General features: G+C 47.9%; 1 protein-coding gene across 1 annotated transcript in view; it reads right to left on the bottom strand.

Annotated features, from left to right (window-relative positions):
* Positions 1–13749, bottom strand: part of URB1 (URB1 ribosome biogenesis homolog) — a 74405-nt gene that overhangs the window by 48335 nt on the left and 12321 nt on the right. Inside the window, exons 6-10 of the mRNA XM_061134408.1 lie at positions 12714–12799; positions 11046–11171; positions 8213–8337; positions 3917–4112; positions 2067–2204 (exon numbers count right to left, since the gene is read on the bottom strand). Of these exons, the coding sequence (XP_060990391.1) occupies positions 2067–2204; positions 3917–4112; positions 8213–8337; positions 11046–11171; positions 12714–12799 (671 nt within the window). The remainder of the gene's footprint in view (positions 1–2066; positions 2205–3916; positions 4113–8212; positions 8338–11045; positions 11172–12713; positions 12800–13749) is intronic.

Here is a 13749-nt window from a genome sequence, read left to right as displayed (position 1 = left end):
CCCACTGCCATCCGCCCCCAGGGACCCCCAGGGACAGAGAAGTCCAGGGAGCACCGGGTGGGATACTGCAGCTTAAGAGTCAAGTAGAATTAACAAGGTTTTCTGATGGACCTTCCGTCTAGTAACACCCCAGGCCCCCAGCATCCCAATCAGTTGGTGTCTCATTTTATATGGACATTGTACATTCAAGAAGGGCTCCGTTAAATTCCCTGAACCAATAACCACTCCCCCTGTCATCATTTCAAAGGCAGGACCGAAATGAGCGTTCAACATGTATATCACCAGCTTGGAGCACAAAGCTTGGCCAACAGCCTGAGGCCTTGTCTCTGAAAAGCCTTCTAATTTCCCGTTTGTAAAACGAGCTCACTCTCTTCTTTCTGGTTCTAAAATCTACGCTATTAAAATTTCATAGATAAAACTGTAATGAATAGAAGGAAAACGTCATTGACAGCCCGCACACACACACTCCTAACTCTACCCCCGAGACACACCCTTCGCTGGCGTCACTCACGTGAACACAGGCGCAGCTGCGAAAGGGCCACAAACGGGGGCAGAGCCTCAGCTTCCCTTTCGCTGGCCCTGGGCCTGCACAGGAGGACGTGTCCTCTCCCCCAGCCCGAGGCCACCCCACCCGGGGCATAAACTGTCCTGGGAGCGAGACAGCCTTTGACATCCCAGGCCGCCGGGGACAGACCAGGGTCGGCTCAAAGCAGAGAGGAAATGCAGTCAGCCATCACCTCCCACCTGCAAGAGGCAGCGTCAGACACCCCCTCTCGACTTTCTTGCGAGTCTCTTGGGATAAACTATATTGTGCCTCACAAAACAAACGGGCACGCTCACTGCATCCTAACTCTGGTTCTGGGATTTGGCCACCAGAGCAACCTGCCTGGTCCCACCCAGGCCTCTTCTGTCCACTCCGCATGCCCCATTGCTCATTCTCAGCACCATCCCTGGACGGGCGCAAAAAAAACTCTTATCCCACAGTACAATCCGAGGAGTTGGGGCCACTTTACAGCAGCTGCCCCATGGACACCGGGTCCAACCCCCACTCTGTGACCCACTGCAGTGGACCCTGGTCCTCCGTGCTCACACCCCAACCAGCCTGCCTGAAACACGGGGACTCTACCTGCCCTGAGGAAACCCTAAGCCCTGCACCGCTCTGAACACCTGGCCTCTGCTGGGTGGATCCTGAGGCAACCCAGGTTTATGAGGGGCTGGCAGGACCCAGAACCCGTGTGTGTATGCATGCGTGCTAATTTGCTTCGTGTCTGACTCTTTGTGACCCTAAGGACCATAGCCAGCCAGGCTCCTCTGTCCATGGGATTCTCCAGGCATGAATACTAGAGGGCATTACCATGCCCTCCTCCAGAGAATCTCCTCGGCCCAGGGATTGAAGCCACGTCTACTTATGGGTTCTGCATTGGCAGGCGGGTTCTTTACCACTAGCACCACCTGGGAAACCCAGGATCCGTGTGCTAACGACTCATGGCAGGTTTGGCTAAGGCCATGATGCTACAGTGAAGAAGGCATGGGTCCTTCACAGTGTGGCTTCTGCTGGGACTCGGAGCTTTATGTTAAAGAATGACACAGAATCTAAGGATCAAGTTTTTCCATGAACACATCCTCCCCAAACTCCTGAAACAGCTGGTCCTCAAAGTCAATGTTCCCCAGAAAAGTTAGCACTATTCGTTTAAAGCTCAGAAGAAAGGATTTGCTAGGCAAATGGCAGGCCCGCTCTGTCCAAAGATCCTCAAGTAATGAGACTTCAATGTGTGACACTGGGCTGAGCACACATCCCCTCCTCTGACTGTACCCCCTGCTCCCCTTGCCCCCCACTGACAAAGGCCCAGAGACACACAGGACCCCGCGGCCCCAGCTCAGCGCTGCAGCCAGGCAGGCAGTGACTTGGGCCCCAGGGTCCCCTGGCCCCAGGCGAGTGGACACACGGAAAACCTCGGAAGCTCTGACATAAGATGACCCAATACACGTAGGCTGGTATTCTCAACAGAGTGGCCGGCAGGGCCAGGGGGGCGAGTGGGAGGGTCTGGAGCAGGGCCCCCACTCACATTCAGCGCCTGCGTGAACATGATCTTGTTGCACACCAGGGGCGCGGTGGTCACCATCACCATGGCCAGGAGCCGGGGCAGTGGGATGAACTCTCGGGTCTGAAACGCCCGGGAGATGTCCGGCTGGGCAGCGTAGATCTAGGAAAGGGATGACAGAGAAGTTAACTTCCAAACCTGAGTCTAACAGGAGGCGCCCAAGAGTGAAGCCACTCTGGGGAAACAATGACAGTAACAAAGGCCCAAGGCTCACCACAGGGAACAGGGTCTGGAATGGTTAGAGACCAGGCAGGTGGCAAGACTTCTACTGGGGGCAGTGACCGTCAAAGCAGAGCTTGACCGGTGGGTCTGGAGAGCCTGTTAAAGCCTCTGGATGGCAAACAAGTCACCACGGGATGACTTCTCCCCAGTTACGGCACCTGGCAAATTATGTCGGCTTTTTAGGACTTCATGACAACCCGTTGCGGATGGGATATTTTATATCAAGATAAAGACCTCCCTCGGACTGCAAGGCTAGAAGGCAGACTCTAGCCTGGAGACTAGAGAGTCCTAGAGACTGCAGGACGACCATCCAGCCTGGCAGCAGCTGTGTACCTGCCCCTCCCCGTCCCACTCCAGGGAGCAGCCAGGGGGCGCCCAGCAGGGGTGGCCACGGCCACACCATCACCAAAGTGGGGGGCAGAGTGCCTCCTTCCTGTCCCAGCACACGGGGGGCTGCACACACAGGCGCTCAAGGAAAATGATGGACTGAGTTTGTTTTGCAGGTAACCCCACGCCCAAGTCAAGGCACAAGAAAACAATTCCAGCTGTGTTATCACTGCGTGCTCAGTCATTCAGTCATCTCCGACTCTGCGACCCTGTGGACTGTAGCCCGCCAGGCTCTCTGTCCATGGGATCCTCCAGGCAGGAATATTGGACTGGGTTACCATTTCCTTCTCCAGGGCGTCTTCCCCACCCAGGGATCAAACCTGAGTTTCCTGCATCTCCTGCATTGGCAGGAGGGTTCCTTACCCTCTGAGCCACTTGGGAAGCCCCATGTTACCATGAGGCAGACCGTAAGGCTGAGAGAAGGGACGATGGTGAATGGAAGGACTTGTAGCAGGTACTTCCACTGGTAAACAAGGGGAGGCTGACACCCGTGATCAGATGGAAATTCATTATATCCACAAGACAGACCACTAAGACACAGCTTATTTCAAGCTGTTCTAAGAACTTGAAATAGCAATCTTTAAATAGCTGTGCTCCTTGGCCTGCATTTCAAGGTCAGGCATTTTGCTAATTCAAGCCCAACTGTGGCTAAGCTCATCGAGATCACACTCAAAGAGAAATATGGATGAAGAAGGTGAAATTGGCTCAACAGATTCAGCAGCATAAACCTCAGAATGCAGCTTAGTGAAAAGTAAAATGTCCTGAGAGGAAAAAGACACCGAATTAACATCATCTAGGACTGATGCTGAAGCTTAAAGCTCCAATACTTTGGCCACCTGATGCGAAGAGCCAACTCACTGGAAAAGACGCTGATGCTGGGAAAGACTGAGGGCAAGAGGAGAAGGGGGACAACAGAGGATGAGATGGTTGGATGGCATCACGGACTCAATTGACATGAGTTTGAACAAACTCGGGGAGATGGTGAAGGACAGGGAAGCCTGGGGTGCTGCAGTCCATGGGGTCGTAGACTCGGACACAACTGAGTGACTGAACAACAACAAAAATATCCTGGAAGAACCGCTGAAAGAAGTTTCTCATCCTGCAGTTTATCAGGATGTCACCCAACCTCCCATCCTCACCTCCCCAACTCCTCACACTTCACCCACGACCCCATGAGGCAGACTTCGAAATGCAGTGGTCATCACCTTGTTTAGCAGCCTGATGTTATTTGACCAAGTGGACTTCGCCCTTGGGAGAAAGGAAAACGTCACTTCCTTGAAGTACTTGTTCAGTAGGTCCGGGCACACTTTGAGAATGTTCACCACCAGTTCGGCGACCAGCTCGTCATCCGCCGCGGTTTTCAAACCCAGCAGGAAGTGCAGGAGAGTCAGGTTTCCTCCTCTGTCACAGAGAGACAGAAGAGAGAGGGGTGAGCAGGACACTGAGCACTCAGGATGATGGGGCAGGTCCTCGGAACCCACCAGTAAACACAGCGTTTTACGTTGTGATGCAGCGATGGGAAAATTTCACTTCTGGTCAGTTTCCCTCACAGCATAGAGTGAGATGTTCTCATGGTCTGTGGGGTTCCTGCTCTCCACCAAAGGGCCTGAACTTCACTCCTCTACTTCTTCGGCCTGCGGGACTTCCCCCACCAGGGACCAAATCCGTGCCCACTGCGTTGGAAGCACAGAGTCTTAACCACTGGACCACCAGGGCAGTCTCACTCCCCTACTTTTGAATAGCTAAAAAAGGTCTCTCTTTTGTTCTGTTTCCCACCTCTCCTTCCATCCCTCAAGTTCAACTGACTTTCAGAGAAAACAAAGAAACCCTTTCTCTCTGAACACACAGCATAAAAGCAATTTTAAAATTTCCTTTTGAGATTTTACTGACCTCTTTCCTCCAACTACGAGTTTCCCTGATAGCTCAGATGGTAAAGAACCCACCTGCAATGCAGGAGACCCTGGTTCAACTCCTGGGTCGGGAAGATCCCCTGGAGAAGGGATAGGCCTCCCACTCTAGTATTTTTGGGCTTCCCTGGTGGCTCAATTGGTAAAGAATCCACCTGCAATGCGGGAGACCTGGGTTCGATCCCTGGGTTGGGAAGATCCCCTGGAAAAGGGAAAGGCTACCCACTCCAGTATCCTGGCCTGGAAAATTCCATGGACTGTATAGTCCATGGGGTTACAAAGAATTGGACACCACTGAGCAACTTTCACTTTCACTTCCTCCAACTACACATGAAAAAGCACATATATGAAGACGCATGTGCACATTAAGTAAAAAATGCAGAGGCATGCATTTTCCTTTAAAAAGATTACACTGGGTCTCCCTGGCAGCTCAGTGGTAAAGAATCCATCTGCCAATGCAGGACACATGGGTTCGGTCCCTGGTCCGGGAAGATCCCACCTGCCGCAGAGCAGCTAAGCCTGTGTACCACAGCTCCTAACCCTGCGCCCCAGAGCCCATGCCGTGCAGGAGAAGCCGCTGCGGCCGGAGCCCTCACCCATAGCCAGAGAAAGCCTGTGTGTGGCCGCGGAGACGCGGCAAAAATAAAATGTGAAAAATATTACACTTTTTCCCCATGAAGTGCTCATGAAATGCCACAGTCCAGAGTGCCACAAAATTATTTCTAGAACTTAACCAAGTGGCACAGGGTCCTTCTGCAGGTCTTCTGTTTCCTCTGTTTCTAGCTTATTTCAAATTTCTAAGCAGCCAAAATAAGCTAACAGAAGAGGGCAGCGGGAAACTACTGTATGAAAACAGTCGAAACTTGTCTCAAAGTGGGCAGTTTTCAAAGATATACGATGATAAAAACAGGAAAACTTACAGACTTAAAACCTGCACAAACCTGGGCACCTAGCCCAGGATCTATGTGGTCAAGCAGGTTTTACCCCCACATACATTTTCATATCAAGCTTGTCCCTGGAAGTGATAATATCCAGGACGATGGCTTGTGGGACCATTGGCTTTGTAGCCCCTTATAAACTGACCAAAACTAAAATGCAATATGGTACTTTACAGATAATAAAGATTTTTCAAAATTTGAATTAGAGAGTAATTTTGATTAGAAGGCTACCCTTTAAAAAGCTTAACAGTCTTAACAGGAAAATTTCATGAGCAAAACACACTTTGTGCTTTCAAATGCACGGAATGTTAAATTTGCAAAGCATGCCAAAAATATGGTGTGCGCACACACACACAATTTTAATCAATGATGTAATAAAATGAACAATATTTACAGAATTTGCAGCATGTGCCAGATACTGCTCTAAGCAGTTACCACACGCTCTCTGAGGTGGGTGCTAATTGTATCTCTCTCTCTTTTTTATTTTTTAAACAGATGAGGTAATACTGGCAAAGAAGAGCAATAACCTGCTGAGGTCTCTGAGGCGCTCCAGAAACTGCTCTCTGAACCTCCACGGCAGGGCTCAGCAAGCTCTGGCCCGCCACCTGCCTTTGTCAATAAAGCTTTATTGAAACTTGGTTACACCCACTTGTTTATTCATGTCGTGGCTGCTGGGGCACCACAATGGCAGGGCTGAGTGGCCACAGTAGGGACAGCATGGCACACGGAGTCTGCCATAACTAACTACCTGGGCCTTTAGGGGAAACGTCGGCCAGCCCTGGCCTCGCTGAAATGCCTCTCCATGTGCGCTGTCCTAGACTCTGGGGGTTCAGGACGGACTAGCCAGGCCCTCTTTGGTGGCCCAGTGGGCAAGAACTGGCCTGTCAACGCAGGGGACGTGGGTTTGATCCCTGGTCCCGGAAGGTCCCAAATGCCATGGAGCAACTGAGCCCCTGCACCACAACTACTGAAGCTCTTGTACTGAAGAGCCCAAGCTCCACAAGACCCCGCAATGAGGAGCCCATGCACCACTACTGGAGAAAGCCCGCACGCAGCAACAAAGACCAGCACAGGCAGAAATGAAATAGAAACAAAACAAAACAGACTAGCCTCTCTTCTCACCGATTCCTGCCTATCAGATAATGAACAAGCAAACAAATATGCCAAGTGGTGACAAGTTGCCATCAGAATCAAGGGTCAGGCAAAAGGACAGTGAGAGTGGAAGGTCTCTCTTCGTGGAGGGTTGCCAGGGAAGGCCTCTCTGACGTGGTGACGTCTGCACGGAGACCAGCAGGACACAAGGGAGCTTGACGACCACTGGGAAGCCAGGCATTTCAATTTTCTCAAAGCTTTCCATTAACACCCCACGAACAAAACCCCTTTCCTCTCTCCTAAGCACAAATATTTGCCTTTGGCCCATGGCTGAAAAATTTTACATAAACCACAGCTTATTTAAACAGACCCACGACCACAAGTTGATTCAATATGCTCATGAAATGATCATCTACTTTATGGGTCTCCTTCACAGGAAAAAGGCATTTTTCAGCATGTTGATATTATACTATAAAAGTCTGCTCTTACATCTCAGCAAGAAAACAAGTTTTCTCTCACTGATGACAGAAAAGCTACAATATCACCAAAACAAAGTTGAAAGACTTAGAAATAACATGGCAAGTTAATGCATAATAACTACAGAATCGAAACAAGTTCAAAGCCACAAACAGGGAGAAAAATTCTCACTAGGTTAATCCCATTATGAGGGAATCAGTCACTGCCTGACTGGTGGAAACCAAAGCAAACCAACTCTATTCTTGAGCCTCTTTTTTTTTTTTTGGTGGGGGGGGCCAACTCTATTCTTATAATAAAATGTCAAGGAGATAAAACTAAGGGTCACTCATGATGACCAGAAAACATATCCAACATTTTTACTGTCAAATGGGAAAAAAGCAGACTGATGAACAATATATCTAACAGTAGGGTATTTTGGTTTAAAAATTAACACAGATACATATTATAGGTTTCTGTCTCTAAAGAGAATGTCCAAAAGAACGTAATTGAAACCATTAGCTGTGGACTTCATGATTCCTCACTAGTGAAATGGTCTCATGATGGTGCAATATGAAATAAAAGGCAAGAAGAAAACTGTGAAAGCCTGAGTCACTAGCAGCTGGCTCTGGGGAGAGGGGGATTGTGTGGCCATCAAGAGTGTGGGCTGGGAACCAAGACCTCCCAGGTTCCAACCTGAGCTCCGCCACTTACAGGGTGAGTGACCTGACCTCTGTGGGCCCCTTTCCCTCATTTGCAAAACTGGGGTAACAACAGTAGTCACCAAGCACTGTGGGGAGGCCCCCAGGAGGGCCCCTTGTCTCTGGATTTATTCTCAGATCCATCTGGCGCACTGTCCCCAAGTGGACACAGCACCCTTCTGGGTGGGACACCTCAGACACTCCCCTGAGACTCCGCCCTGAGAGCACACAACGAAACGGTTCCTGTTTCAAGTTCATCCCAAAAATGAGTCAGGTAACATCTAAAACGCTAGTTCTAACCCCTTAGAACTTCCTTACACTTCCATCACTTAACAGATTTCCACGGGAAGCCATGGATGTGATGACCTCTGAGAACTCACACTCAGGATGCACACAGGCTCTAGCCTTACCTGCCGAAGGTACCGAGAGATGCGTCGTAAAAATTAATTCCATGCTTGAGCGAACAGCATAGATCCATCAGGAAGTTATGAACAAGCTCCCGCACCATGGTCTTCCCTGCGTCTTCAGCAGAAGTCTATGAGGGTTTCAAAGACACTTAATCACCAGCCAAGCTTCATAAGCCTTAGTAGCAACTACAGGGTAAAAACTGGACAATATCACATGCCTCATATTAACAGCAACTCAGAAAACATTTTAAATTAAACACTTGGTAGAACTGTGGTGCTAGAGAAGACTCTTGAGAGTCCCTTGTACAGCAAGGAGATCAAACCAGTCAATCCTAAAGGAAATCAACCCTGAATATTCATTGGAAGGACTGATGTGGAAGCTCCAATACTTTAGCCACCTGATGTGAAGAGCTGACTCACTGGAAAAGACCCTGATGCTGGGAAAGACTGAAGGCAAATGGAGAAGGGGATGACAGAAGATGAGATGGTTGGATGGCATCACCAACTCAATGGACACGAATCTGAGCAAACTCTGGGAGATAGTGGAGGACAGAGGAACCCAGCGAGCTGCAGTCCATGGGGTCGCAAAGACGTGGACATGAGTTAGTGACTGAACGACAGCAATAATAATTCAAAAACAAAAGCTCACAAAAAAGAGAAATACCAATCAAAACTTAAAAATGCTCTGATATGTGGAATCTGAACAAGATAAACAAATAAAATAATAATGATTTTTTTAAAAAAACCTCACAGAGAGCAGATAGGTAGCTGTCAGATATGGGGATCGAGGGACTGGGGAGAATGGGTCAACTGTGGGTTTTTTTGTTTGTTTGTTAGAAAATTAAAATTTTCTTTTTTAAAGTTGAACAAACAGGGGGTTGCTGGAACCACAAGAAACTACAGATAACTTTTGAGATTTTCTGTCGTCTCTGACCGTCTCCGAGCACTTTACAGTACTTCTTAGTGCAGCCCCATGAGACCAGCTGGGGAGACAGGAGTGCATCCTTTTGAGGAAGGAGCAAACTTGCAGATGAGACGCTGAGGTCGGCACCAAGACAGAAGTACAGAGCAGGTCAGCCTTGGGACTCCCAGCAGCAAAGATTCTGTTTACAGCACATGCTGTGTTTCTTCTAAGCCTGTTCTTGCTTTTGCTTTGTAATACTGTGGCAGAAGATGGAAAGGTTTGGTTGTTGCCCCGTTCCTGGCACAGAGCTCCTAAAACCCTTGCAATTTTCTGAGTGATGGGGGTGAGAGGAGCGTCTCACATGGAGATCCTGAATCCCTCAGAATCTCCCAGGTGACAGGAACATCTTTCATTCTAACGAGGCAAATCTTAACAGGCCCCAGGAGAGGCTCAGGATGGGGTCTGGACACGAGACTACCAGTAACCAGAGCATCGCTTAATGCCCCGATTCTCTGTGTCCTCACCTATGCAACAGAACCGTTAGGGACTGCCCTGGTGGTCCTGTGGATAGGACTCTGCACTTTCACTGCCAGGGTGCAGGTTCAATCCCCGGTCAGGGAATTACGACCCCATAAGCTACAGAGTGCAGCCAGAAAGAGGGGCAGGTTTAAATCTCTATTTTCAAACAAGCTTATGAATGACTTAGTTTCTCTTGCTCTTTTGAATAAAATTCCACAATTGGGAGTGTTCTTATGAAGCTCCCGGGGCTTCCTGGTTATGGAACATCTAAAATATGTGCAGAACAAGGACACAGGCAAGTCGTGGAGATAAAAAGAAGTACAACAGTGGGCTCTTGAGAGATTAACTATCATGGAGTTAACAGGAAGTCCGAGCCTTCACTACTCTGGCCAAGTCCATGTTCAGAAATGCCCTGAGAAAAATCAAAAGAAGGAAAATTCAAAGGTATGCTGGCCTCAGGTCCTCATGACAGTGACTCTTCTTACTTAGCACTTGTTGCTTCCCAGGTGGCGCTAGTGGTTAAGACCCCCACCTGCCAAAGCAGGAGAGGCAAGAGATGGGGGTTTGATTCCTAGGTCAGGAAGAGCCCCTGGAGTAGGAAACAGCAACCCACTCCAGTATTCTTCCCTGGAGAATCCCCATGGACAGAGGAACCTGGCCGGCGACAGTCCACGAGGCCGCAAAGAGGCGGAGACGACCGAGCGACTGAGCACACACACAGAGCGAACCATACTCGTCAGCAGGTGAGGAAGGCGATGCGCCCTAGATTCCAGGACCCTAAATAGAAGCAACAGGCCTTGAAACTCTGACGACGGGAAACATGCGAAAAGAACAGATGGGAGAGGAGAGGTAAGCAAGGAGGGAGAGAGTGGGAATCCACCCTCTAAGTCTACCACGAGAACACTGCAAGGAAAATGAAGATGCCCTGCAGCTAAAAGGAATAATGGTTTGCTCATCAAAGAAAAAGACAAAACAAGTTTAACATGATACCTCGGAGATTAGAGAAAATTTTACTCTAATTAAAAGAGTCATATTGTATCTAGGTAGATTAATATAACCACAGGCCAAAAGAAACAGATCAAATGGGGGGACTTATTTTTTAAGGCAGGTGTATGCATAGATCATGTTTTCATGTGTGCATGCATGCTCAGTCGTGTCGGATTCTTTGTGATCCCAGGGACTGTAGCCCGTCAGACTCCTCTGTCCATGGGATTTCCCAGGCAAGTATACTGGACTGGACGGCCATTTCCTCCTCCAGATCGTCCCAACCCAGGGATCGAACCCACGTCTCCTGGATTGCAGGCAGATTCTATACCACTTGAGCCATTAAGATAACATGTATGGATGCTTCAGTCTCCCAGCTCTGGGTATCACATGCTAACAGTGATGACAAGTGAATCCCAGAGATTGTACCTCGACGCTGTCCAGGCTCACGTCAACAATTCCCTTCCAGTTGTAGAGAGATGCTATGTGGTTCAGCACTTGTGCAGTGAAGAAATGCACCTTCTGGGTTTTTGTGATATTTTTATTGTGAACTACCTGAAAACAATAGAACAAATGGCTTTCAAGGAAGTTGATTTTTAAAACATGTTGGATTTCATCATTATAAAAATAATATAGACTTGTGGCAGAACTTAGAAAAAGAAAAAATGTAAAGAGGAAACCAAAATTCGTCAATATTGTCACCTTCCTAGGACACCAACAGCTTACATTTCAGTATATTTCTTTTCAGCCTCTGCCCCTCCCCAGAACACACACAAAATATATACATGTGTATATATTAAGTGTATCGGGGTTTTATTGGGGTTTGGGTTTGTTTTTTTTTAACTTCTTTGAGATTATATATTGCTTTGTACCTGCTTTCTTTATATAGCATGAACTGTCTCCACATCATTAAAAATTCCTGTAGAACATCGTTTTGGAGGGCTGATCATCATTCTATCCTAGGAGTGACCGTAACTCATGTACCCATTCCCCAGGTGGGTACAATCAGGCCGTTTCCATGAGCAGCATCCTTGCCCAGAGCCTGCACTGCATCCCTGCCTATGCACTTGGAATGGTGCACAAGCTCTCAGCTCCACTCAACCTACCCCCCAGCCCGGATCTCTGAGGGCTTTTGAGTTATTTCAAATCCACTCCCCAGGTGATCCTGAGGCGACTCCCCAAACCCCAACACATTTTCAAGACCTCTGACACACACACTGCCAGACCTGCTATCTTCCAGAGGGGCTGTAACACTTCCTCCAGGGAAGCACCTGATTCTTTGCTAGCGCTGAATGTCAGGTCTTTAAAGTCAAGGCCAACTTGGTAGGTGAAAAAACCTGTAATCTCATGACTTGCTCTGCTTTGAACCCAGGACATTTTTCAACCTCAGTACTACTGACATTTGGGGACAAACTGCAGCTGTGAGAGGCTACACCAGGACGCGAGCAGCCTACAGCGGCTGCTCGACCTTGGTCTCTGTCCCCAGATGCAGTCACATTTCTCCAGTTGTGACAATCGAAACTTGCCAGATGGCCCGGGGGGGACAGAACTGTGCCCAAGTTGAGAAGCACTAAACGCTATGTGCTCATGAGCCCTTTCCACGTGGGCTGCCAGCTCATAGCCTTTGGACAACTTTTTTTTTTATTTTGGGAGGGTCACAGAGTTTTTCTCATGGATCACAGAAGGGGCTTCTATGTCAAAGACAGCGATCCTTTCAGCAAGTTTTCAGATTTCTGCAAGATGCTTATACAAGGCAGAATATGGAAGATGACACAAAATAACATTTTGTGTTATTATGTGACACAACACAGCATGCTAGGTGGGAAGAAGGGTTGTCATTTACAGCTTGCAGTTACCCCAGTGCTTTCCTGTGGAGTGGGGTCAGGGGTGGGGGAAGCGGGTGGCTGTTTTTCTCCTCTTGTAAGAAATGGCAGCTGTAACCTTCAGGATTGCTCACGACCACCAAGTTCTTGCTTAAGAAAGTTTCCCATCCAACCCACACAACAACCCGCCTAACCTATGATGTCACAGCTCTGAAGCCCTGTCAAAAAAACACCAGCAAACACACGACAGGAATACTGATCACCAAACACGTACCTTTGTTTTCAGTGTGGACAACAAAATGTTGATGGTGGAGATCCTATCTTCCTTGATGCCTGAGCTAAAAATGCAAGGAATAAATTCTGGAAGTAAAAAGTTTCAAAGCATTAGATTCAAAAATACTTTGAATGGGAACAGATAAGACAGCATTACTTCTTAAAATTGTTCTTAAAATGGTACGGCAAACAATATCACTGACTTGCCTTTTCTTCTTTTCTTCAGGTTGTCTTTTTTAATTACACAAGTTCACAGCAGGAAAAACTATTTTTGTGACATAGGAAATAAATATCTAAAGGCAAAACAATGAGTGAACCATTAAAGTTCAACAGTTCTTTGATTCTATTTGACCTTTCTTTTTTCACATTAACTTCAGTAAAGTTAACACTAACAGTTTGAAAGAGCATGTATGGTATGATTCGTTTTCCAAAGTTTCACTCTTCGCTTAGACCAGTTCAGAGATGTCTCTGAAATGACAGTCGTCACTTTATTGACTGGCCATAGAATTGGACTGATTTACTTGCTTTCTCTCCCCAAGAACTCAACCTTCCACAGCTTGATCCTCTGTCATTAGTAACATACTGGTGACACTGGTAAAAACCAACAAACGAATTAGTTTCTCTTGCTCTGTACATTCTTCACGAGCACATATCATTTCTTCAAAGAGAAATTCATTATTCTTAAAAAAAAAAAATCAGAAAATGCCAGATAGAAACTTAAAATCAACCATAGCTCCACTGCCCAGAAGTTTACACTGGGTAATGTCTGGCTTCCCAGTTGACTGTTAACCTCTACTCAACTTAATTATTCCCTTAGGATAAACGGCTGGACGTGGAAAGGCTGGCCCAGCCCAGCTGCCCTGCTGAAACTTTAACAGAAGTGCATCCTTGCCCCTTTAGCAGTATAGACGGAGGACACCAAAATCAGTGTCCTCCGCTTAATAAAAGCCAGGCACCAAGAAGAGGCAGGGGAAGATTCTGAAGAAACGCCGGGTCCTGGAGGCAGAGGGCGTCCCACACGGGCCAGCAACAAGCGG

The sequence above is a fragment of the Dama dama genome, chromosome 31 (genome assembly GCF_033118175.1).
Source record: "Dama dama isolate Ldn47 chromosome 31, ASM3311817v1, whole genome shotgun sequence".
Classification (NCBI taxonomy): domain Eukaryota; kingdom Metazoa; phylum Chordata; class Mammalia; order Artiodactyla; family Cervidae; genus Dama; species Dama dama.
This window is presented reverse-complemented; position numbering and strand designations above follow the sequence as displayed.